This window comes from Microcaecilia unicolor, chromosome 1, assembly GCF_901765095.1.
Source record: "Microcaecilia unicolor chromosome 1, aMicUni1.1, whole genome shotgun sequence".
Classification (NCBI taxonomy): Eukaryota; Metazoa; Chordata; class Amphibia; order Gymnophiona; family Siphonopidae; genus Microcaecilia; species Microcaecilia unicolor.
The window spans coordinates 659,157,403-659,184,371 of NC_044031.1; the positions used below are offsets into that span (position 1 = coordinate 659,157,403).

The 26,969-nt window shown below is 44.3% G+C and overlaps 1 protein-coding gene across 1 annotated transcript in view; it reads right to left on the bottom strand.

Moving 5' to 3' along the window:
- Positions 1-26,969, bottom strand: part of PTPN9 (protein tyrosine phosphatase non-receptor type 9) — a 164,917-nt gene that overhangs the window by 15,467 nt on the left and 122,481 nt on the right. The window contains exons 6-9 of the mRNA XM_030186815.1: positions 23,601-23,711; positions 23,186-23,514; positions 19,121-19,211; positions 12,288-12,357 (exon numbers count right to left, since the gene is read on the bottom strand). Coding sequence (XP_030042675.1) covers positions 12,288-12,357; positions 19,121-19,211; positions 23,186-23,514; positions 23,601-23,711 — 601 coding nt within the window. The remainder of the gene's footprint in view (positions 1-12,287; positions 12,358-19,120; positions 19,212-23,185; positions 23,515-23,600; positions 23,712-26,969) is intronic.

Genomic DNA, 26,969 nt, shown 5'->3' on the forward strand with positions numbered 1-26,969 from the left:
ACATAGGGGTTTCATCTGAACAATTACTTGATTATGACTAAAACCATGCTAGTCCATCAAAGTAGGGGCATCAAAATAGCCTTCCAAAATACATCCAAGACATAAACCTTTATTCAATCATCAATTTAAGCAAAGATTCGACATAGAGCTGGATAAAATGTGTGCATCAGGAGTCAACAAAAATAAGTACAAATGAGAAAATAAAAAATACATATATGAATACAAATTCTCAACTACAAAAACAAAACCATAAAACAAATATATTTGCCTATAAAATTTAACAGTTGATATTTGGCCAGTTTTATCTGTGTCTACTACTTTTTTTTAAAATATCTGTTTGGATTTAAAAGTTCCATAGGTTACTATGGGGCCCATTTTCGATAGAGAAAAACATCCAAAAAGTGTTATAAAGCACCAATTGGATGTTTTTCTTCTCAAAATGTCCAAATCAGTATTTTTGAAACCTACTTTGCAGACATTTATCTATGCAATTCGTCTGCAGTGCGTCCAAATCAGAAGGGGCATATTGGGGGGGCGTTTCAAAGGTGGGATTAGGATGTGCCTAACACTTGGTTGTTTTACAGCTATAATGGAACAAAACAAAAATGTCCAGGACTAAAACCACATTTTAGTCTAGACCTGTTTTCAGAATGAATAAGGCACAAAAAGGTGCCCTAAATGACCACTGGAGGGAATCAGGGTTGCCGCCCCTCCCACCCAATCAGTGGCATAGCCAGACAGCCAATTTTGGGTGGGCCTAAGCCCAAAATGGGTGGGCACAAAATTTTCTCTGTCCCACCCTACCCCACCTCAAAAAGTGAAGCTACTTACCTGTAACAGGTATTCTCCGAGGACAGCAGGCTTTATATTCTCACAAGTGAGTGATGCCGATCCGTTTTGCCCGGTCTGGTATTTACCAAAGCTAAATGAGAATTTTGTGGAGTGCGAGCAGCGCTCCACCATGCCTGCGCAAGTGCCTTTCTGCCTACCATGCGAATGCAGTCTCTTCAGTTTAATACTATAGCAAAAAATAAAGTAAAAATAACAAAGGAGACAACTCCAAGGGGAGGTGGGAGGGATTGTGAGAACATAAAGCCTGTCGTCCTCTGAGATAACCTGCTACAGGTAAGTATCTTCACTTCCAGGCAAGTATCTTCACTTTCTCCGAGGACAAGCAGGCTTATAATTCTTATAAGTTGGGAATCCCTAGCATTGAGGCTCACCAAAAACAACAAACATTGGTAAATTGGGCCTCGCAATGACGAGGACATAAACACAGATTAACCTGAAACTATATACAATCTAAATAAGAGTGCAGCCTGGAACAGAATAAAACGGGCCTAGGGGGGTGGAATTGGATTCTAGACCCCAAACAGATTCTGCAAAACTGTCTGCCCGAACCAACATGACCCTCCAAGGCCAGCCTAGCCTGGGCATAAGTGAAGGAAATGCATTCTGCCAGTCAAACTGAAATGGTGCATTTCCCGATAGCGACCCCCATCCTGTTGGGATCAAAAGAAACAAAGAGCTGGTCTGTGGGGCCTTGTCCGCTCCATTAGTAGACCAATGCTCTCTTGCAATCCAAGGTGTGCGAGCTGCTTTCTACAGGATGGGCATGAGGTCGGGGAAAGAATGTTGGAAAGACAATCGACTGGTTCAGATGGTACTCTGAAACCGCTTTCGGAAGGAACTTAGGCTGCGTGCGAAGGACTACTCTGTTCTGATGAAACTTAGTATAAGGTGCATCCACCACTAAGGCCTGAAGTAAAAGCCACCAAGAAAATGACTTTCCAGGTCAAAAACTTCAGATGGAAGGAATTCAGTGGCTCGAAAGGAGCTTTCATCAGCTGGGTGAGAACAACGTTCAGATCCCATGACACTGGTGGAGGTTTGACCGGGGCTTTCACAAAAGCAAACCTCTCATGAAGCGAACAACTAAAGGCTGTCCAAAGACAGGCTTACCTTCTACACGCTGATGATAAGCACCAATTGCACTAAGGTGAACCCTGAGCTGGTCTTGAGACCAGACTCTGATAGGTGTAGAAGGTATTCAAGCAGGGTCTGTGTAGGGCAAGTAAGGGGATCTAAGACCTTGCTCTCACACCAGACAGCAAACCTCCTCCATTTAAAAGTAGCACCTCTTGGTGGAATCTTTCCTGGAAACCAGCAAGACTCGGAAGACACCCTCTGAGAGACCCAAGGAAGCAAATTCTAGGCTCTCAACATCGAAGCTGTGAGAGCCAGAGACTGGAGGTTAGGATGTAGAAGTGACCCCTCGTTCTATGTGATGAGGGTCAGAACACTCTGATCTCCATGGCTCCTTGGAAGATAATTCCAGAAGAAAAGAGAACAAAATCTGCTGCAGCCAGTAAGGCACGATCAGAATCATGGTTCTAAGGTCTTGCTTGAGTTTCAACAAAGTTTTCCCCACTAGAGGTATGGGAGGATACGTGTACTGAAGACCTGTCCCCCAGTTGAGGAAAAGGGCATCTGATGCTAGCCTGTAGTGGGCCTGAAGCCTGGAACAGAACTGAGGGACCTTGTAACCACTGAGTGACAAAAAGATCCACCAAGGGGGTGCCCCATGCTCGGAAGATCTTGCGGGCTATGCCCATATTGAGAGACCACTCGTGAGGTTGCATTATCCTGCTCAGTCTGCTGGCCAGGATATTGTTTTTGCCCACCAGATAAGTGGCTCAAAGGAACATGCCATGCTGTCGAGCCCAGTGCCACATCCAGACAGCCACCTGACACAGAGGGCATGATCTGGTGCACCCATGCTTGTTTGTTCAACCTGGTTGTCTGTTTGGATGAGAACAATTTTGTGAGATAGCTGATCTCTGAAAGCCTTTAGAGCATTACAGATCACCCAAAGCTCCAGGAGATTGATCTGAAGATTCGTTTCCTGGGAGGACCAAGCGCTCCTTGAGTGTGAAGCCCATCTACATGAGCTCCCCATCTCAGGACAGATGCATCCATCATCAGAACTTTTTGTCAAAAGTCGTCCTAGCTGAGGAGGTTAATGCAGAAGGAACCCAGCAGGAGAGAGAATTGATGATATCTATAAAGAAACTGTGTGTTTAAAGCCTTAAAATGTATTAGATATTTTCCTGTTTTAATTATGTCCTGAAGTGTATTTCTCCCATTTGGCCAGCAGGTGGTGTTTCTTTGCTGTAAAGCTGTCACAGGGAACTGAATGTTCTTTTTCTTTAACACAAGCAGGAAGCAAGCAGCAGTATACTTTTAAAACTTGTTGACTGGGTTCTGACTGGCCTGGAGTTTGAAAAATTACCCAGTAGTACTGGCTGTTGCTTCAGTCTTAGCCTGGGAGAAGAGAGAGACAGATTTCTTTGCTAAGGCTCTGTGAACAGTTATATATCCTGTTCATCCTAGGTACTGTTGAGACAGTAACATCACTGCGGATAATTTGAAAGCGTGAGACTTGCCCAGAGGCAGTTGTGACCCAGTCGATGGGAGGAGGGTGCTAGTGAAGAGCATAAGCGGCAGGTGCAGGCTGACCTGAGCTATGCTGGGAATAGACCCTCTAAGAGGCTGTGGGCTACTCCAGGTAGGTGACTAGACGTTTTGTGACAGTATCAGTGTATTTTTTTATTTAGTCTGCGACCTCCTCAATCTTCTCTCCAAAAAGGTTATCCCTCTGGCAAGAGGCATCCGCTAACCTCTGCTGAACAGAATGTTCCAAGAGAGAAACACGCAGCCATGAGAGTCTGCGCATTGCTATACTTTGAGCGATGCCACATCAAAAGTGTTGTAAGTGCCCTGGCTAAGAACTTTTGACACACCTTCTGCTGCTTGACAAACTGGCGAAAAGGCTCGGCCTGCTCTGGAGGGAGCGTCTCAATCAAGTTCGACAGTGGACGGACCAAGTTTCACAAGTAGATACTCACGAAGAGCTGGTAAGATTGTATATGGGAAATAAGCACTGAAGCCTGGTACATTTTCCTCCCAAAAGAATCTAGGGTTCTAACTTCTGTGCCTGGGGGCACCGAGGTATACTCCCTGGAACTCCCGGCTTTTTGAGAGTGGACTCCACCACCATGGAATTGTGAGGCAACAGAGGCCTATCAAAACCAGGTGCACTGTGGAGCCAATACTGGGTGTCAATCTTCTTGGGCATGACAGGGACCGACAGAGGGGACTCCCAGTTCCTGACGAGGACGTCCCTGAGTACCTCATGGACAGGAGCAGTCGCAGCCTCCTTAGGAGGAGATGTGTAGTCCAGGATCTCGAGCATCTTGGCCCTCAGCTCATCCTCCACGTCCAAATGAAATGGAATGGCATCAGCCATTTCCTTTACAAAAGATGGAAATGAAAGGCTCTCTGGAGGAGACTTTCTCCTCTCAGGTGGAGGGAAGGGTTCAGAGGGAATCCCATAAGAATCGTCTCAGGAAAAGTATCTGGGATCCTCCTCTGAATTCCATGAGCGCTCCACTTCAGTGTCAGACAGTATCTCTCGATGAGACTGTCAAGACTGAACCTGTCTTGGTGCAGAGGAACCATGTCCTCGAGAGTGGCATTGAGAAGCTGACTCCTGTCTCGACTCCTGCGAAGCTTCCTCCACTGACGTCGAAGGAGTGCCAGCTTGGGTGGCAGTTGATACCAGTGCCACAGGTGGCGCCAGTGTTGGAGGCTGCACCACAAGCTGAGGGCCAAGTGGGGCTGCAATTGGAAGCAGGGTAGGTGCAAGCACCCCCGATGCTAATCCACGTAAGGTCATCCAGCAGTTCAGGGAGCAAGGCGCTCATTGAGGGCCAACACTGGAAAAGCTGGGGTGCCAGCTGAGGTGCAGGTTGCAGAACCATAGGGGTTGATGCAGGAAATGGATCTCAACTGCTAGGAGACAGGTGCATCGGCACCTCATGTATGGAGGGGGAGTGGTCCTCTTGGCACCAACGCTTCTTGGGTGCTGAGTCCTTTGACGCCTTAGAGCTCCCGGCATCATGTATCAAGGGTGACTGATAACGATGCTTCTTGGCCTTTACCTAAAGCGTGTCACACCAAGGCTCCTCGGTGCTGAGGACAACATTGAATGATAACGTCGCCTCGGGGTCAGGTCCGATGATGGAAGGTCCTGGGGGACCTGCACAGCAGGAGGCCTCAAGGCAAGTTGAGACCCACTCGATGCTTCACTGCTCCCAGTGTCTACAGGTCTAGTAGCAGCCATGCTTACAGATGCTCCCGATGCCAGAATGATGCTCAACGTCAATGTCAACTCCTCCAACCTCGATTCTGATGTCGAGGAACCAGACTTGGCTCCAAAAATCCTCTCTTGTTGAGCCTCTTGGGAAACCTGGGTCCTCTTCATGCAATGACAGAGAACTCAGTTAGCAGGGCTATGGTTGAGCCCAAGACACTGCAGACACCAAGAATGGGTGTCCTTCCCTAGATTGTCCGACTGCACCGAGTATAGCGTTGACACCACTAAGAATCTTGGTGGATATGGACGGACTTCATTGGCTACATTAAACAATGCGATGGTGCCTGAAAAGGGGGCAAGGCATGACAAAAAGGAAAGGGGAAGTCCCGGCCGAAGTCAGGGCCTAAAGGCGGCCCGATGATGACAGAAAAACAATGAAACTTAAAACCGGGCAAAACAACTCTACAGAAAGGAAAGGTAAGGTAAAATAAGTTCCAACAAGAGAAGCTCAATTATCAAGGTGTAAAAATAGATGGAAGGCACAAAAAACAGTTCTCTAGACTGAGCGAAATGAGGAGAGGGCAAGAAAAACACCTTCTCTTCACACGGAAAAAGAAGAACTGAGGAGAACACCGGGCAGGAAGGCACTCATGCATGCATGGTGGAGTGCAGCTCGCGCTCCACAAAGTTCTCATTTAGCTTCGGTAAATACCAGACTAGGCAATGCGAACCAGCATCACCCACTTGTGAGAATTATAAGCTTGGGAGAAGGGAGTTCTGGCCGTCTTTGGATGAATTCCACAGCTGGAGATGCTTAGGGATCCCCACCAGCTATATAGCAAGGGTCAGGATCGACGTTGATCATGCTAGAGGCAAGGTCAGAAAATAGAGGACAGCCCCTCCCCACTGAACCCTTCTCCTCTCTGCTTCTCTTCCAATTTCCCCACCTGCCATTACTATCACACTGCAAAGGGTAGAGGAGTGCACACTATGTGGCAACAATATCAAAATGCTTACTAACCAAACGCACTATGAATCAATTTATTATATCAACATATGTAATGTTTGTTTAATTTTTAAAGACAATGATGTAACTTCCTATTTCCGCGAGGACGGAACACAGTGAAGGAAGGCCTGCCCAAGGCGATCTGCCGCTTTCACACAGAAGGCGCTGTGCTGCCAATTTCGAGATTTTTTTTGTTTTTTTTAATGAAGGTGGTTGGATGGCAGACAGAAGGGAGCAGACGGTAGGTAGGTGGAGACTGAGGACTGCAGCGCCGGCGGCCTGGGAGCAGGAGAGGGCGGCAACCAGTGGCGTAGCAAGGGCGGGGCGGTGGGGATGGTCCGCCCCGGGTGTCCACGGGTGGGGGGTGCTCCGTCGCGTCTCTCTCCTGCCACCGCCTGCCTTTTTCTTTTTTTTATAAATCCGTGCAGCCACGCAGGCAGCACTGGCTTCGGGGCTTCCCTCGATGTCCCACCCTCGAGGAAATAGGAAGTTACCTCACAAGAGGGCGGGACATCGAGGGAAGGCCCGAAGCCAGCGCTGGCGATTTACTTCTTTCACAGCTCACGCAGGGCAGACGCGAAGCGTTGCCTGCGTGGCTGCACGGATTTAAAAAAAAAAGAAAAAGGCAGGTGGTGGCAGGAGAAGAGGGCTCTGTGGCTCTCAGTAGAGGAAGGACGGGACTAGGTCAGGGGGGGAGCTCAGAGGGGAGAAGGGGATTGGAGAGGGGGTGGGGGAGTTCAGAGGAGGGGTTCTCAGAGGGGAGAAGGGGATTGGAGAGGGTGGGGGGGGGTTCAGAGGAGGGGTGCTCAGAGGGGAGAAGGGGATTGGAGAGGGTGGGGGTGCTCAGAGGGGAGAATGGGGATTGGAGAGGGGGTGGGGGAGTTCACAGGGGAGAAGGGGATTGGAGAGGGTGGGGGTGCTCAGAGGGGAGAATGGGGATTGGGGAGGGGTGGTGGTGCTCAGAGAGGATTGGGGAGGGTGGGGGAGCTCAGAAGGGTACTCAGAGGTGAGAAGGGGATTGGGGAGGGGTGGGGGAGTTGAGAGGAGGGATGCTCAGAGGTGAGAAGGGGATTGGGGAGGGTGGGGGTGCTCAGAGGGGAGAATGGGGATTGGGGGTGGGTGGGGTGCTCAGAGGGGGGGATAAGGGGACTGGGGAGGGAAGTGCTCATGGGAGAAGGGGTCTGGAACTGGGGGCTGAAAAGGGGCAGGGGCTGAAACTGTGGGGACTGGGGGCTTTAAAGGGGACAGGGAGAACTGGCTGGGGCTGAAGCTCGGGACTGGTGAGAGAAAAAGGCTAGGGTTGAAACTACGGGCTGAAAAGGGGACAGGGAGAAGGGGCTGGGGGCTGAAGCCCAGGACTGATGGGAGAAAAGGGCTGGGGACTGGTGGGATAGTGGGGCTGAAAAGGGTGGCAGGTGGGAGATGTGGGCTGGAACTAGGTGCAGGAGGAAAGAGGGGGCTGAAAAGAGGGGGCAGAGAGAGGGGACAGACCCTGGATGGAAGGAGGGGAGCGTGAGGGAGGGCAGACCCTGGATGGATAGGAGAGGGAGGGCAGACGGATCGAAGGGGCAGAGAGAAAGGGCAGATGGTGGGTGGAAGGGGGAGAGAGAAAGAGGGCAGATGGTGGATGGAAGGGACATTAGAAAGGGCAGACACTGGATTTCAGAGAAAGAGCGAAGACAGATGCTGGATGGAAGGAAGACAGTGAAAAGAAGATGAGGAAAGCAGAAACCAGAGACAAACAAACTGTAAATAAAATATATATTTTTTATTTTTTTGCTTTAGGGTATAGTATTGTATCTGTGTTTGTGTGTTAATAAATGTTTATAAATAGAACATATAAATAAGGTAATCATTTTATTGGACTATACATTTTGACTTAACTTTCAGAGAACAAAACCCCCTTCCTCAGGTCAGGATAGGATACTATAACAGCACTATACTGTATTGACCTGAGGAAGGAGGTTTTGGCCTCTGAAAGCTAAATGTATTAGTCCAATAAAATGGTATTTTATTTTCTATATTTGTTTTATTTCTATTTGTTAATTTGTAAAGTGGTGATCGGATTTGTTAGTTTTTTCAAATTTTATATTTTGCACAGTACTAGGGGACATTTTCTGTTTCTGTGGTGTTGCATTGTATGCAGAGTTTGGCATCGGGGGTTCAGTTTAATTTTTGTCTAAATAGAAAGTTTATGATTACTTATTCTATAGTGGATTAGGGTGTATCTGTGTTTGTGAAAAAAAGATAGGGCTTTCGGTTGGCATTGACTGTGAAGGATCGACGATCTGTACTAATCTGTCTGTTTTCGTTTTACAATAGGTGAATTGATGTTCTAGTGCTCACTGTAGTGTTTAAGATGCTTATGTGACTTGTAGAAATGACTGCTTATGGTATGGTAGAATTGCGCTATAGGTCCTGAGTGTTTTGTATTCTCGGTATGCCTAGTACTGGATTTGGGGGGGGGGGGCGGTGTTAAAAAATGACCGGCCCTGGGTGTCAACTACCCTAGCTACGCCACTGGCGGCAACAGCAGTGATCGGGTGGGGAGGCGGGGCAGGGTGGGCTTGTCCCTTGGTGGTGGGGGGGGGGGGGGGGGGGGGGCTGGGGGCAGCCTTGTCCCGGACCCAGCTCAGTGTCTTAGTGGCCGTGTTTAGACCACTGGCCTGATGAAACATAATTCTCCTCCCCGGGCCCATGTGTTTTCCTCCAGAATCTGCCCATACAATGCATTATCCATCTTTCCTTTGATCGTTACACACCTTCCTATTCTCACTGTCGCAAAGCATTCTGACAACATAATGCTGTCTCACCATGCTTTACCATAGGGATGGTGTTGGCAGGATTATGTGCGGTGTTTGTTTTATGCCCTATATATTGCTTAATATTGAAAACAAAAACATTCTACTTTGGTCTCTCATCACACAATGAAACCTTTTCCGACATCCATACAGTCTGCCCTAAGTGTTTCTCTGAAAACGCTGTACAGTAATTTGTAAGAGTAATTTTATAACGCGGTGCTCAGTAAGTGTCCAGGCACCTATTTTAGGTCAATTTCATAAAGACAAGTAGATGTCTACTAGTTTTATAAACTACTAGTGTAAGTGGCAGAAATCATGTCTACACTGCAGGTACAGGCATTTACACCTGCCCATGAGCAGATGGAAATGTCTAGGCCTATAATTTTTTTAAAAGTATGCACATAGATTATTAAATACACTAATCTATATGCATACATGTATGATCCACCCAAACTCCAACCTTGTACATGCCTACTGGCAAAGTAGGCACCATCATGTCAAAGTGCCTATTTTTACACTGATTAGTAAAAAGAGTTTAAAAAAAAATACCAATCATTCTGTACATATGTACAGCCAAACCAAACATTACAATCTCATAAGATCAGCACAAACAGAAGCCATAGATAAGCACAAGGAACAGTTTCTGTATAAACATTTCCACTTACCTACCACCCACTCCCTTTCTTAACTTGCCCTCAACCAGTTGAATATCAATGGGACTTCATTCTGTACAAGCATTGGCATGCAACTGACTCTTTTGCACAGCAACCAAAATATACAGATCAAAATTATGTTTCATTCACAAACCATCTATTAGTAATTACCCCCATATCCTTCCGTAACCCATACCTAGGAGCAGGTCAAAAATCTTCCCACTTTAATGATGATATCTGAAGAGGCCATAATCTGAGCCCATTAATTGTTCCGATTCAAGTTGAAGATACTCACACTTACAAACAAAATACTCTATTCTAGTATCCTGGCTTATCTTTCTGCCCTTGTCCCACACCTTCCTGCCAGGACACTCCGTTCACTTCACAAAGGTCGCCTAATAGTTCCCCAGTATCCAGAGCACAGCTCACTTCCATTAGGGGGTATGCATTTTTCTGCAGGGCCCCACTTCTCTTGAATTCCCTACCCCGTGAGCTCTGTACAGACCTCTCCTACCCCAAATTTAAGTACGTCCTTAAAAGCCATCTATTTAAAGGTGTCTTTTGTAGCTACATGTCCTAGGTGATTACAGTGAATGGTGTCTCTGTGTTGTTCCCTACACCACTTTTCCCTTCAATCTCCTTCTTACCCTGTATTTCTCCTAACTCTTTGTTTGTCCTATAATTTTATGGCATTCTTTTAATTTTAATTTATATTATTTGTAAACCGCTCTGTTGTCTTGTATTGAAGGGTGGTACATCAAGCCTAATAAACCATAAGTATCCTATTCCTTGCTCTGATCGGCAAGGAATTCCAAAATGGTTCCCAAATGTTTTGAATGGCTTCCCACGTAACAGACTATGTGGCTCATTTTCAAAGCACTTAGACTTACAAAGTTCCATAGGTTACTATCGGGCTCATTTTCGAAAGAGAAGGACGCCCATCTTTCGACATAAATCGGAAGATGGGCGTCCTTCTCACAGGGTCGTCCAAATCGGTATAATTGAAAGCCGATTTTGGACGTCCCCAACTGCTTTCCGTCGCAGGGACGGCCAAAGTTCAAGGGGGCGTATCGGAGGCATAGCGAAGGCGGGACTTGGGCGTGCCTAATACTTGGACGACCCATAATCGAAAAAAACGAGGACATCCCTGACGAACACTTGGACGACTTTACCTGGTCGTGTTTTTTTTACGACCAAGGCACAAAAAGGTGCCCGAAATGACCAGAGAGAATTGGGGATGACCTCCCCTTACTCCCCCAGTGGTCACTAACCCCCTCCCACCCTCAAAAAACATCTTTCAAAATATTGATTGCCAGCCTCTATGCCATGCCAGCCTCAGATATCATACTCAGGTCCATCACAGCAGTATACAGGTCCCTGGAGCAGTTTTAGTGGGTGCAGTGCACTTCAGGCAGGCGGACACAGACCCCCTCCTACCTGTTACATTTGTGGAGGAAACAGCGAGCCCTCCAAAACCCACCAGAAACCCACTGTACCCACATCTGGTGTACAGTTGGGGGTAGTGGGTTGGGGGGGGGGGGGGCTCAGCACACAAGGTAAGGGAGCTATGTACCTGGGAGCAATTTATGAAGTCCACTGCAATGCCCCCTAGGGTGCCCAGTTGGTGTCCTGGCATGTCGGGGTCCAGTGCACTACAAAAGCTGGCTCCTCCCATGACCAAATGGTTTGCATTTGGTCGTTTCTGAGATAGACGTCCTTAGTTTTGATTATCGCAGAAAATCAAAAACGACCAAATCTAGGGATGACCACATTTAAGATTTGGACATCCCTGACTGTATTATCGAAACGAAAGATGAACGTCCATCTTGTTTTGAAAATACAGGTTTCCCCGTCCCTGGATCGGGACATTTTGCGAGGACATCCAAATCGAAACAAGGACGTCCCTTTCGAAAATGCCCCTCCACGTAACTTTGTAAGTCTAAGTGCTTTGACAATATGCCTCTATGTATCTTTAATCCCTAACCATTCCATGGTGACATGGTGATGTCATCCCATGGCTCCAGGACAAAACTGATCTTGCAAAGGTCTTGTTATGTGTGGCCATTCCCATGCACAACAATCTCCTCAGCTTTTCAGTTATAGTTCCTAAACACAATACAGGCAACAGTCAGGGAGGCAGGAGGGATTGTGTGCCTTATCAATCCTGATGTCTATGGAAAACACCTGTTACAAGTCAGCACATTGCTTTTTCCAAGGACAAGCAACATTAAGTCAGGCACACAAATGGGTTATTCCCAAGCCAAGGGCAAATCTTGCTTAATACTCTGCCTACAGAATCTTCAGCCAGTTAGATTTTCACAATATCTAAAATAAATATGCACATGAAAGATTTCCAAGCACTTCCTCCACTGTATGCAAATTCCTCTCATGCATATTCATTGTGGCTATCCTGAAAACTTGATTGTCTGGGTCCTCCAGGACAGATTTAGGAACCACTGATCTGTAGGATGAAAGTGACAGTTATATTTTTCACACATCCTTATGCTTCCTAGTGGCATGTCAGTGTTATTCTGAAATTATACGAACATCACAGGTGAACACGGTGAAATGGAGAGAGACCAAGGCAGTAAACATAGTAGGATAGAGCATAAGCCCATGGGAAATTAGCCTTCAGTTTATCTGTTCACTAAGGCACTTGTGCTAATTACCTTGTGTGCCAATATAGGCATTCTTCTGCTTGTACCCATCCATGAAGCTGGCATTGATATAATCTGTCTTCTACCAGAGAGAGAGAGAGACATGGACAAACAATGTTACACAATGAAAGCTTGAGTCCAATTCTGTTTTTTTTGCCTCATTGTTCCCCTGCCCCTCCTCCCTTCTCAACCTTAGCTTTAAGAGTTTGTTGGACTGCCATTCAGATGAACATAGGGATGTTTTTATATCCATTTTTAATGTTTTTTTTATTACGCTTTTTACTACTTTCTTCTCACTCCTCTAAAATCAAGAACTGATCATGTAGAAATGTACTGCTGATTTTCTTAGTCATTTTCCTCTGGATTCTATATAGCACGCCTAGCATTCTGCGCCGAACTCCATGCGTATTCTATAACAATGTGCATAACTTAATTGGCTTAACAAGTCAATCAGCATTGTTAACAGCACAACAAGAAATAATGAGCAATAATTGGCAATAATTAAAATTTGCACGCACAAATCGCTAAGTGAGAATTCTGTAATGCACAGTGCCTAAATTTTAGTGCGCACAGGCAAAAAGGGGTGTGGTTATGGGCAGGGAAATGGGCATTTCGTGGGCATTCCAAAATTTATGCGCACTGTTATAGAATATGGCCCTCTGTGCCTAAATCTACATGCCGGGATTTATGCCATGTTTTCGTTGGTGTAACTAGAGGTGCATAGATTTAAGTGCTAGGGTGTCAACTAAGCGTATTCTATATACTGCACCTAAATCTAGGTGCTGCTTATAGAATACGCTTAGGCGGAAATGTTTTCCGCATGGATTTGTTAGGCGCCACATATAGAATTCCCCCTTTAAGGTAACTTTTTTTTAATAGCAAATATTTTTAACTCCAGTTTAGGTTATATAAATTAGCAATTCATTTTTTGCTGGGAACATTTTTATGCTTGGTACAGCATATTAAAGTAGGGGCACTTTTACTACGCTGCACTAGATGCTAACATGTGCCTTATAGTATTAGTATTATTATTATTTTATTTATTACATTTGTACCCGCGCTTTCCCACACATGGCAGGCTCAATGCGGCTTACATAGTAACAATATAAAGAATTACAAAGTCGTAAGAAGAATGTACAATTTGTGGTAAACGCAATATTAATGGGGTTAACGGATAAATAAATTGAGCATGGGAGGAACTGGGTGCAGAAGGAAATGAGTGTAGGGAGGTAGGCGTAGGAGATGGAGAGGAATGGATATGGGGTAGCAATAAGGATAATGGGCAACATGGTCAATGTACAACAATTGCCAATAAGAATCATGTGGGCAGACTTTGGTTAGATTGAATCATTAGGGTAGGCTATCTTGAAGAGATTAGTCTTCAGTGCTTTTCTAAAGGGCCAAAGGCTGTTAATGGTACAGATGGGTCTTGGTAGATCACTAGTAAATCACTTAGAAAGGCTACTGATTGGACGGTATGTCAAAAACTGAACAAACAAACATAACGTAGTAGAATAGCCTAGCACAGGATGCGGTAAAGTTTCCTGCATTAATTTTGCTGTCTGTGTGCTAAGCATGCGGAATTTATTTTTTGTCGTTTATTACGCATTAAATTCTTTTTTTTTAAAGGGAGTGTGGCTTGGGTGGGGAATGGGTGGAGAGTGGGTATGGAAGTGGTAACTAGTTAGCGTATGCACATTAGTGTGTGAAGAGAATGACACGGGGATGGAGACCCGAGGTAACCGTGGGGATGGGAACGGGGTGGGGGGGGGGGGGGGGGAGGCGGAACAAATTTTGTCCCCGTGTCATTTTGTACTTTGAAGCCTGTTAATGAACTGGACTGTTATTTATGTTCAAGTGACGCCTACAACAATATTTAGATTTTTTTTGGAAAAACAAGAAAACATGCTACCTAAAACTAGCAAAATTTGCATGTGGGATCCTGTACATCCTGCTACCAGCACATCTTCTAAGAAATTGAAGGAAGGACCGTGGAAGACAGGAGAGCTAGATTGAATCCTGAGATTGTTAAGACTTCTTACTCATCCACAGATTAAAAAATCATAACAGTGTTTCATAGGGCAGAATAGGTTGTATTTTGTACCCCTGGACATTTTAACAGGGTGGATTAGGATTCCTTGCGGTAGTAGAAATCAGCTATTGTTGGGGTTGGAAGGGTGGTGGTGGGGAGAAGGGTTATTATAGCTGCTTGATGTTTGTTTTCTATTTATAATTTATACACAACAGTTGCACAGCATATTGTTAGTTATACTTTAATAAAAAGATTTAAATATAAAATCTTAAGTGTTTGAGGCTTCTGCAGATGAGGACAGAACCCATGGGGATGGGGCAGGGGACGAGGACTGGGCCTGTGGGGACAGGGTAGGGACGGAGACAGAACCTGCGGGGATGGGGTGAAGATGGAGACAGAACCCACGGGGACAGGGCGGGGATGGAGACAAACTTTGTCCCCGTGCCATTGTGATAACTGGTTACCGCTGGAGCCCCTAATGCCTCCAAACAGGAGGCAGTAAGGGCTCCCCACATTAAAGGCCCTGTTTACAAAGGCACGTTAGAATTTTTAGCATGCGCTAAAAATTAGCGCATGCTAACACTGTAGGAGCCCATAATATTCCTATGGGTGATTACACGATTAGTGTGCGCTAAAACGCTAGTGCGCCTTTGTAAACAGGGCCTTATTTTTTTTTTAAATGTCAATGCACTAATGGTAACATTAGTGCAAGGCCATAGATGAAACAAATAGAAACATTCTTTTTACAGATGCATTAGAAATGGGCTTAGTGTGCAGGAAACGACCCGGATAAGGGCACAGTAAGTCTATTTACTTGTGCAGCTTATTTCCTTTGTTTGCTTTTTTTAAAAAGTGATTTAGTCCCACTCACTGCAGATGTCATGCCATTGCCACTGTAGCCATGGGAAAAGGACATATAAAAAGACACAGTTTCAGGCACTGTATTCCTTCATTTAACTTTTTTCCAACTTGATTTGTGATTTTAAGTACTCAGATAAAGGCAATAGCAATTTTAGATAGTATTTTATCACACTGCTTATTAAATAATGTGGTTTTTGAAATGTGTATTTTTGCTTCATCTTTTTTCTGTTGTTTTTTTTTTACAATAGAGATTAGGTATCCATCTCAGACTAAACCTGCAGGTTTAGGGAGGTTTGTTCTCCTCCCTGCATGTTGACATTAGCCACTCTGATCTGAGAAATATCAAATAACACATATGGAAAATTCCCCTTTCTCCAACTTTACAAAGGGCTCCATTATACAAGTTCTCCTTAGAGGCACTCTACTGTTATTGTTGATTGACAAAGATTTCATTATTGTTTTTATTTTTCATATCAATAGTTCTACTTTCAGCATTCGAACACTGATATAAAATAGGGCTCCTTCCATCATTCTTAATTTTAGTAAACATTTGACTATTTTAGGTAACATAAGCAATTCCTTATGATAGTGACAATGACTATAATGGAGTTACAAATTCTAATATCTTTTTTCATTTTAATTGTTATTTGTAAGAGAGTTTTACCCCCGATGCAGGTGCTCTGCTTAAACACGGTCATGTTGGGTTTTATGTGATCAATCAAAAGACAAAAAAAAAAAAAAACCCAAAATATTTTTCTTTCAGTTTTTTTATTTTAAGGAGAAAGAAAATTTTCAGAAAACCTCCTATTGTTTAAAAAAGCAGTAAAGGAGTTATATTCAATCATCAATCCTAAAAAAAACCTCTAATGTCAATGTCTAATGTATCTCAAATGTACTTCAAAAGCAAAAACGAGAGGCGCTAATCTGCCCACTGAGAAATCAACAAAGCAGATCACATAAAAACCACAGAAACAAGTGAATAAAAAAGGAGAAGTGGTTTATTAAAACCACTTCTTTTTTATTCACTTGTTTCTGTGGTTTTTCATGTGATCTGCTTTTGTATCAAATGTACTTTCCAGTATAATAATTAAACAAGATAACTTATCTTCAATAAATTCCACTTCAGTTTTTTTTAGGACTGATGACTGAATGCAACTGCTTTTACTGCTTTATATAAAAGGTTTTCTGAGGTTCTCCTTAAAATTAAACAATTAAAAATTCAAAGTAAAAGGCTGCTGTTGTTTTTTGGGTGTTACATTTGCTCTGTTTGCATTTCTGTTCTGGGTTGGACCGTTAGATGACAGAGGAGTAAAAGGGGTGATCAAGGAACACAAAGCCGTAGCGGAGAGATTAAACAAATTCTTTGCTTCGGTCTTCACCGAGGAAGGTTTGGGTGGCATACCGGTACCAGAAATGGTATTCGAAGCTGACGAGTTGGAGAAACTTAATGAATGTAAACCTGGAAGATGTAATGGGGCAGTTCTACAAACTGAAGAGTAGCAAATCTCCTGGACTGGATAGTATTCATCCCAGAGTACTGATAGAACTGAAAAATGAACTTGCGGAGCTATTGTTAGTAAAATGTAATTTATCCTTTAAATCGACTGCACTTTTTTGTCCTTTAGATTGTAAGCTCCTTTGAGCAGGGACTGTCCTTCTTTGTTAGATTGTACAGCACTGCGTAACCCTGGTAGCGCTTTAGAAATGTTAAATAGTAGTAATAGTAGTAGCAGTACCGGAAGATTGGAGGGTGGCCAATGTAACGCCAATTTTTAAAAAGGTTCCAGAGGAGATCCGGGAAATTATAGACCGGTGAGTCTGACGTTGGTACCGGGCAAAATACTAGAGACTATTATAAAGAACAAAATTACAGAGCATATTCAAAAGCATGGATTAATGAGACAAAGTCAACATGGATTTAGTGAAGGGAAATCTTGCCTCACCAATCTACTACATTTCTTTGAAGGGGTGAACAAACATGTGGATAAAGGTGAGCTAGTTGATATTGTGTATCTGGATTTTCAGCAGGCGTTTGACAAAGTACCTCATGAAAGACTCCAGAGGAAATTGGAGAGTCATGGGATAGGAGGTACTGGTCTATTGTGGATTAAAAACTGGTTAAAAGATAGAAAACAGACAGTAGGGTTAAATGGTTAGTATTAATGGAAAAGGTAGTTAGTGAGTTTCCCCAGGGGTCTGTGCTGGGACCGCTGCTTTTAACATATTTATAAATGACCTAGAGATGGGAGTAACTAGTGAGGTAATTAAATTTGCTGATGACACAAAGTTATTCAAAGTCGTTAAATCACGGGAGGATTGTGAAAAATTACAAGAGGACCTTACGAGACTGAGAGACTGGGCGTGTAAATGGCAGATGACGTTTAATGTGAGCAAGTGCAACGTGATGTATGTGGGAAAGAGGAACCCAAATTATAGCTATGTCATGCAAGGTTCCACGTTAGGAGTCACAGACCAAGAAACGGCTCTAGGTGTCGTCGTTGATGATACGTTGAAACCTTCTGCAGCTAAGAAAGCAAATAGAATGTTAGGTATTATTAGGAAAGGAATGGAAAACAAAAATGAGGATGTTATAATGCTTTTGTATCGCTCCATGGTGCGACCTCACCTCGAATACTGTGGTCAATTCTGGTTGCCGCATCTCAAAAAAGATATAGTGGAATTAGAAAAGGTGTAGAGAAGGGCGACGAAAATGATAAAGGGGATGAGACGACTTCCCTATTAGGAAAGGCTAAAGCGTATAGGGCTCTTCAGCTTGGGGAAAAGGCGGCTGAGAGGAGATATGATAGAGGTCTATAAAATAATGAGTGGAGTTGAATGGGTAGATGTGAAGCGTCTGTTTACGCTTTCCAAAAATACTAGGACTAGGGGCATGCGATGAAGCTACAATGTAGTAAATATAAAACAAATTGGAGAAAATGTTTCTTCACTTAACGTGTAATTAATCTCTAGAATTTGTTGCCAGAGAATGTGGTAAAGGCGGTTAGCTTAGCAGAGTTTAAAAAAAGGTTTGGACAGCTTCCTAAAGGAAAAGTCCATAGACCGTTATTAAATGGACTTGGGGAAAATCCACTATTTCTGGGATAAGCAGTATAAAATGGTTTGTACCTTTTTGGGATCTTGCCAGGTATTTGTGACCTGGATTGGCCACTGTTGGAAACAGGATGCTGTTGGGCAGACTGGATGGACCATGCAGGTCGTTTTCTGCCGTCATTTACTATGTTACTATGTTACTATGATGGACCTTTGGTCTTTCCCAGTATGGCAATACTTATGTACTTATGATTTTTAAGGAAGTTTTGGTCTGTTTTTCATCTTAGTTCCTTCCATGACTTTAGATCTGCTCTCTTTTGCCCCTTCTCCTGCTATCTTTGACTTCAGCGGGTCTTGAGAAACACTTAGGGGTATGTTTACTAAGGTGCGTTAGCGTTTTTAACGTGCCTGTAAATTTAAGGCACGTTAAACGCTAATGCACCTATACATTTCTAAGGGCACGTTAGCGTTTAACACATGTAAACCATTTACATGCGTTCAAAACGCTAACGCGCCCATAGCGCCGCTTAGTAAACATAGGCGTAAATCAGCTACTCTATAAGCTCAGGTAAAAATCTCATTCTTCACTGTCAGCTGGCCGCCTGACTAGAATACACAAGTGACTTCTATCTTGAAATAAATGCACAGAATGTTATGTTTGGCTACTATTTAATAAATTGTTTCTTAAGAAATGGGAGAATGTCAATTAAGTAAACTTGCTGGGCTCTGTAAATGAAGACTGATTACCTGGTTTTGATGGTTCCTTGTGTATATCACACATATATAAAGAACTTTATAAGCTAGCAAAGGCTGAAATCAGACACGCCTATGGCAGAGATTCAGTTTTTTCGGCGGAACTCTAATTAGAGTCATTGATAATGCCATGTCTCTGCCTATTTACCTCATGTCGGTTCAGCTGCTTCAGTTTCACCCTGGTTTGGTCGAGACAAGGGACATCTCCATAACGGTTCTTCTCCTGGTTAAACGGTGCTCTACAAAGAGAAAGAGTATTTGAGCAGGTCTGTAAGCAGCTAGTGCAAGTTATACCACCCAGTCAGCATCTAATGTGCTACTAACTAGCCGGTATGGTGAAAAATCCCGCTACCTCCTTAAAGTGGGAGTAGGCGTGACTGAGGCAAAGTAGAGGAGCAGCCAGCTGTGACAACTAACAATTGGGTAACTACTACACACTAGCTGTCATGACTGCTGATAGTGTGGCTGCACTTACTGCTACCTCAAGAGGAGGCAGTAGGTGCAGATGCAGTATCAGCAGTCCAGTAGTGCAGCTGCCAAAAGTTCCATGGCAGTGCCCACCCGCTATCTGATCTTTCCCAACACCTCCTGTACATCTGATCCCACTCCTGACACCCGCCACACATCTTATCCTCATCCTGACACTGCTTAACACAACTCTCTTGTTGTCCAATCCCCCACCCCCCCATCAGAACCCCATCCCGACACTCCTTAGTTTGAGCCCACCCCTAAGCACTGCCCCCCCCCCGAGCGGTTTTCTTCTCATATGGAAGGATGCTGCCTAGTGTAATACCACAAGACTACTGGCAGTTCTGGGTGCGAATGTGGGGGGGGGGGGGGTACTAATCCAGTCAAGTTACCACTGGACCACCAACTGTGACTCTGGGTAGGTCCAAAAGGAGGAAAGGTTGAGGGAGTGGAAGGCCAGGGTTGCCCAAAGGTTTAGACTTCAGAGGCTAGGTTTGGGAATCTGGTAGGGTCCAATCAGGAGGAAGTGGGGTGATTGAGGGGGAATCGAAAGTGAGGGCATGTGATTTCTTTAATTAATCTGGAGTAGGCTGGCATTGAGATACACGCAGTGCCTGTACCCATGCTATCTAGCACTGCATGTAACACAGCGCCCATCTGGTCTCTGCTCTATGCAGTAAATGTAGGGTAGATGCTGGACACACCCCATGCATTTAGGTTTTGCACTTTTCACGCACGAGCTATCACAACTAACGCATGGTAAATGCAAAAACTTACTACACTTTAGTAAAAGGGCACTTAAGGATGCTCTCAAAAGCCACAGGACAGAAGGTATGAAGAACTTTCTATCACTTCAACTGACCTTATAATTTTACAACAGACACAAATGGTACAGCCAGAATTTTACTGTGTAGCAATATTCTAGAAATCCTATATATACTTGGACGAACACCTGCAGGCAAGTGGCTATCAACTAAAATAAAACAGTAATTTATTATTAAAACCTGAAGTTATATATACATAAATAGCCCGACACAGGCCATGTTTCGCCCGACAGGGCTGCTTCAGGGGCTATACAACAATCCTTTACTCACAAGTTTAATTGATAATATTGGATATGTGCTGAGATGAACTGAAATTTCATATATAGGAGATCACTTTAGAAAAACAGCTCTATCAGAGATGCCAAAAGAGTATTGACACAACTTCAAACGATCAGTCTCTTATCTCTGAAATCGCTGATTTTAGAGATAAGAGACTGATCGTTTGAAGTTGTGTCAATACTCTTTTGGCATCTCTGATAGAGCTGTTTTTCTAAAGTGATCTCCTATATATGAAATTTCAGTTCATCTCAGCACATATCCAATATTATCAATTAAACTTGTGAGTAAAGGATTGTTGTATAGCCCCTGAAGCAGCCCTGTCGGGTGAAACACGGCCTGTGTTGGGCTATTTATGTATATATAACTTCAGGTTTTAATAATAAATTACTGTTTTATTTTTGCAATCTGCTTCGTTTTTTTCCCATCTTGGAGCTTGCAGACCGTTTGCCCTTGTGTTTTCTAAGTGGCTATCAACTTACATATGACTTGCAGGGTCAGGTGTGGAAAATATTTAGAAAAAATTAGACACCGGATAAAAATTGTTAGGAGCCAAGGAACAGTTTTTTGTCTTATAATTTACCTTTTCTTTTATTTTACATCTTATTTCCTCCTTTGCTTTTCCCTCCATCTAACAGTCTCTTCATGCCTCTTGCTTCCCTAGCCTCTTATGTCCCCCTCCCAGTTGCTTGTCTGCTAGATTTTTCCTTTCATGAGACCTGGAAGCAAGGGCCAGGGCCAAGGCAGCACCAGCAGCGCCTGTGTTTGATGACCCAGTTAATGTGGACTGTTCTAGGTCATAATGGAAAGCTCCTTCACCAGTAGTTCCTGAATTGTAAGCCCCAAGAGGAGTAACCTAATGATTAGTGCAGTGGGCTGAGAACCCAGGGAACTGTTTTCAATTCCCAACAGGGCTCCTTATGTTCCTGGGCAAGTCACTTAACCCTCCATTGCCCCAGGACAAAACTTAGATTGTGAGCCCACTAGGGACAGAGAAAGCATCTGGTAAACCATATGTACCACAAAAAAGAAGTATATCAAATCCATTATTGTCTACCCTTGCGTAAGGCAATAAATTTGTAAATATCTTCAAACAAGAAAAATAGGAAAGGTAATCACTGGGGCATGCATATGTAGGGTAAATCTATAATGGGGGGGGGGGGGGGCTATTTTTCTTTATCGAATACTAGCATGCAGGGGCGGACTGACCATTCAGGCAACTGGCCAGTGCCCAACGGCCCAGTACCTCCTCCCCATATGTCTGACACCTCTCTCCCTTCTGTCTCCAGGTCCCTTCTGTCTCCAGGTCCGTAACTCCCCCTCTCAGTTTACCTCAAAAATCCCTTTCTCTGTACAGGGTTCTGGCTGTTTGCTACTGACTGGATCCTTTTCTCTGCTACAGCTCACTCCTTTCTGACATAACTTCCTGCTTAAGCAAGGGTGGGCCGCGGCAGAGAGGTTCCAGTCAGCGGCAGACAGCCAGCACCCTATATAGAGAAGGGGACTTTTTGAGGTAAATATGAGGGGAGAGAGCCAGATCCAGGGATAGAGGAGGAAATGCTGGCCCCGGGGAGGGGGTGGGGAGGGGGAAAGATGTTTGACCTGGGGAAGGGAGGAAGGGGGCAGAGATAGTGGAGCTACAGAGGGGGACAGAGACAGTGCATTGAGGGGAGGGAGAAAGAATGAGAGGCAGAGATATTCCATGTGTGGGGGGTGGGGGGAGAAAGAGGCTGGAACTGGGGAGGAGGGAGAGATTTGGGACCAGGGACGGAGATGGAGGGATATGGGACCCTCATTGCCCAGGGGACCAGATTCCTGTTGGTTTGCCCCTGCTAGCATGACAGCTAAAATATGTGCATATAATTTAGGTGCAAGCACTTAACACCAACCACAGAGTGTGCTTACACCTAAATGCCAGAGATACACGCGTAACTTATAGTAGTCTATAAGTTATGCATGTAAATGTGAGTCCCACACATGCTGTGCCCAGACTCCTCCCATGGGTACACCCACCTGTACCATACATGCTCTGTAAGGTATATGCATATTTACAGAATAGAACTTAGGCAGAATTATGCCATTAATCTCATCATTTATGCCTGCAATCGGCATGTCAATGTTAGTGCCCACTTTTTTTTAATTTGTACCCCGCACTTTCCCACTCATGGCAGGCTCAATGTGGCTTAGGTACTGATTTGTACCTGGGGCAATGGAGGGTTAAGTGACTTGCCCAGAGTCACAAGGAGCTGCCTGTGCCTGCAGTGGGAATCGAACCCAGTTCCCCAGGACCAAAGTCCACCACTCTAACCACTAGGCCACTCCTCCACTTTACAGAATTACCTCCACAATGCCATCAGAAAGAAGAAAAACTACAAGAGATTTAGAAGGGGCAGCTCCGTCATCCCTACCTATGCATTATATAAAATGAAACACTAACTTTAGCAGTGTGTAATTATAGACTGGTACTTATTCATTTAAGGTCCCAAGGGTCTGCTTGCAAGATGAGAAACCACTGCATAAAGACACACTGACAGGAATCTTTAGAATACTGATTTACTACACAACTTCAGAACAAGGAACCCCAGCCTCCCATACACACATACTGTAGAAGAAATGTTGCTGCAGCCCCTTATTCTTACACTCACAGGGAGCAACTAAAGGTACCAGCTGGCTTCTCTCTCCGGATATCCTCATACTCCTCATAGAGTCCCTGTTTTTGCATGAGTGTGATGTGCTCCAGCACTTCCTGCACAGTCATGGATTCAGGTCCTGGTACGTGCACGGAACCGTTTTCACGGGTTGATGTCTGAGGCACCAGAATTAGTTCATCCAATGGATCTGGGTGGCCATTTTGCTGTGGGAGGAAACGGTGGTTCCAGCTTAGCGGATCAAGTTTGAGGGATCCACCAAGGTATTCAGGCAAACAATCCAAAGGAAAGTACTGCTTCAGCTCCAGCATCTTTACCATCTGAACCTGAAACACAAGAGACAGAGATATGGGAGACCACATAGCCTGGCTTGTTCTTCCTCCTCAAGGTGGAGCCGCATGACTTTACTTACCCTTTCCCGCAGCTTCTCCTTCAGTAAGAGGCTGATGATAGAGTACGGGACCCTGAACCACATAGGCGCGCCCACAATGAAGACCTTCTTAAGGCGAGCAGGAAATGCACCCTATGAAAGGACAGTCATTCTTTAAACTCTCAAGATTCTGAAGTTCACCTGTGTTCTACACATGCTCAGCAATTGGTCCCCAAATATTCTCTTTTTAATGAGGAAGTATCAGGGTATAATAAAAGGAGAATACACTACAAGCCAGAGATAGTAAGCAAAATAAAACCTGATTGCTTTACATTAATAAGTCTCCTCGCTATTCTGGTTAATCTGCACAAATAATACAATCAATTCTTTTACTCCTATATTTTCAGAATTATTAGAAAAATACTCAAGGGGGGGGGGGGGGGGCAAGAGGAGGTCCGAGGGTTGGATGTTGTCACCCGCTCTTTCAGGTTTCCAATTCAATTAGAACTGGGGCTGGAGCCCATGTCGAGAACACTCGTAACTACCCAAAGATTTTTTTTCTCTATTTCATATACCCTCCTATGCCTCCCAGGCCAGCCATTACAGCAGTAATACTTAGTTGGGGTCCATGCTTGCACCAGGTCTTCACTAAGTGTCACCACTGTGCACTGACTGGGGTTCTTCTCTTCCTAGAGGCTGTGAAGATGGTCTCTACAGTATCCCCGCCCTTGGGCAGCTTAGAAGCAGGAGATCTGATTCAGGAATAAAATCCAGTTCCTCCACACTTCCCCTCAACCACTGGGCTGGTTCCAACAGTTAGTTTGGAAATACCAATTAAATTTAAACATATCCACCAATGCACTTCACAGATTGTTTCATTCCTAACTACATCTTCTGTGTTTTGGAATACAGAGTTCTTATTGGCTACAGAGCAAGAGGAGACAACATAAGCAAGGACACTGCAGATATGATGGGCAGCAATAAAAAAAGTACTGTACATCCACTGGAAAATTTTCACCATAGTAGTTTTAAATCAAATATACTGATATGCTGCTATAAGATACCCAAGTCAGATGAACATCATTGTAATTCATGGAGATATCAAAACAATATATATACAAAACATACTTATATTTCAGCTTTTGTTAGTAAATTCCAGAGGGAAATAATCATAGTACAACTGTTAAATAAGCCTGCTTTGAGACAGGTTATTATAAATTCATCAAGGGGTATATGAAAGTTCCTAACACATCTCATATTATGTACGTGAAGATAGGGAAGTTATGTCACCATCCCATGAGGCCAAGCAGGGCTTTGCAGGTCAAAACAACAAGATGGAATCACTTACAGCAAAAGGCACATAGACTATAACCAATGTGAATTACTAGTCAAGTCAAGCTCTTTATTTTAAAGAGGTGCTTTTCAATGCCAGATACCCTAGAAATTTTATATATTGCTCAACTGTAAAATTTTAATCAGCTGCAGACTAGGTCACAAAGTGAACTGTTAAAATACTTTACTGACTTCTTGCAACATCTTGGAAAACAGAGCTTTATCTCTCAGGGACAAAAAAATGTGTCTATTTCAAAGTCTAAGCTTCATCATCAACTTTGAGAAGTCAACCTTGCACCCTTCAAACAAGGTGCAATTCTGGACACAATACTGTAAACATTTTCTGCCACCAGATTGTAATCCCTGATGCTTCACGTTCACAACATTCAAAATTCTACAGCTGTCACAGATAAGGCCTACTTACAAATGTAGGGTCATATGTCTACAGCAGTACATATAGTTCTGTTTGCCTACCTGAAAATGAGAAGACCTAAATGGAATTTCAAGTTTCAATGAAACAAGCATACCCAACACATCTGACTACTAAGCTTTTTCCTTTGGTTCCACTGTGAACCGTGCTGTAGTGGTGGATGTTCCTACGTGATCTGACCACAGGTGTTCTGTTCGTTCCACTGGAATAATCACTCTGTCCTAAAAATATGTGCTTCCAATATTAGATGGGAAGCTTTGTTAGACACCCACCATACTCAAGGAACCTAGTCAAAGCCTAAAAGACTTCTTCAAATAAATCATCTGGAGCTTCAAACCATATTTTGTACCTTTTAACTTTTCATCCACCTTCTTTGAGATTGCCCATGTTTACATCAACAAGCAAGAGCAGACAGGATTCCTCTGCCTAATCTGGAAGCAGCAAGGCTTTGGGATTTTGTCATCACCAATCACAGCCATATTTGGCCTCTTTTTTACACTTATCCCCCCCATCACGCTGTTTGCAGTCTGATGACAAAAAGCTTTTATCGTATTGTGTTCAGAAATGGTAACACAACAGTGGCCTCTGGAGCCTCTTTGAACTTTGAGAGCTCACAGACATCCACCCATGGTTCCATTTCCTGCTGAAGCAGGACTGGAACTTCTCTTGCCATGTGTTGAATAAATCATGGGTAGTAGATGTCCTCATAGAGACTCATTCCAAGCTGAGAATGGGACAAATCAGACAGAATCCCTGCAGAGTACTCCTCTGCTTCCAGGGAAGATTCAGATGGGTTCAAATCCAGGATCTAGAACATAGTAACATAGTAGATGACGGCAGAAAAAGACCCGCATGGTCCATCCAGTCTGCCCAACAAGACAAACTCATATGTGTATACCTTACCTTGATTTGTACCTGCCTTATTCAGGGCACAGACCGTACAAGTCTGCCCAGCAGTACTTACCGCCTCCCAACCACCAGTCCCGCCTCCCATCACCGGCTATGGACAGACCGTATAAGTCTGCCCTCCGTTATCCTCGCCTCCCAACCACCAACCCCTCTTTCACCCACCTGCTCCACCACCCAATTTCGGCTAAGCTTCTGAGGATCCATTCCTTCTGCACAGGATTCCTTTATGCATATCCCACGCATGTTTGAATTCCGTTACCGTTTTCATCTCCACCACCTCCCGCGCGAGGGCATTCCAAGCATCCACCACCCTCTCTGTGAAAAAATACTTCCTGACATCTTTCCTGAGTCTGCCCCCCTTCAACCTCATTTCATGTCCTCTCATTCTACCGCCTTCCCATCTCCGGAAAAGATTTGTTTGCGGATTAATACCTTTCAAATATTTGAACGTCTGTATCATATCACCCCTGTTCCTCCTTTCCTCCAGGGTATACATGTTCAGGTCAGCAAGTCTCTCTTCATACGTCTTGGAACGCAAATCCCGTACCATTCTCTTAGCTTTTCTTTGCACCGCTTCCATTTTTTTAAACATCTTTCGCAAGATACGGCCTCCAAAACTGAACACAATACTCCAGGTGGGGCCTCACCAACGACTTATACAGGGGCATCAACATTTCCTTTCTTCTGCTGGTCACACCTCTCTCTATACATCCTAGCAACCTTCTCGCTACGGCCACCGC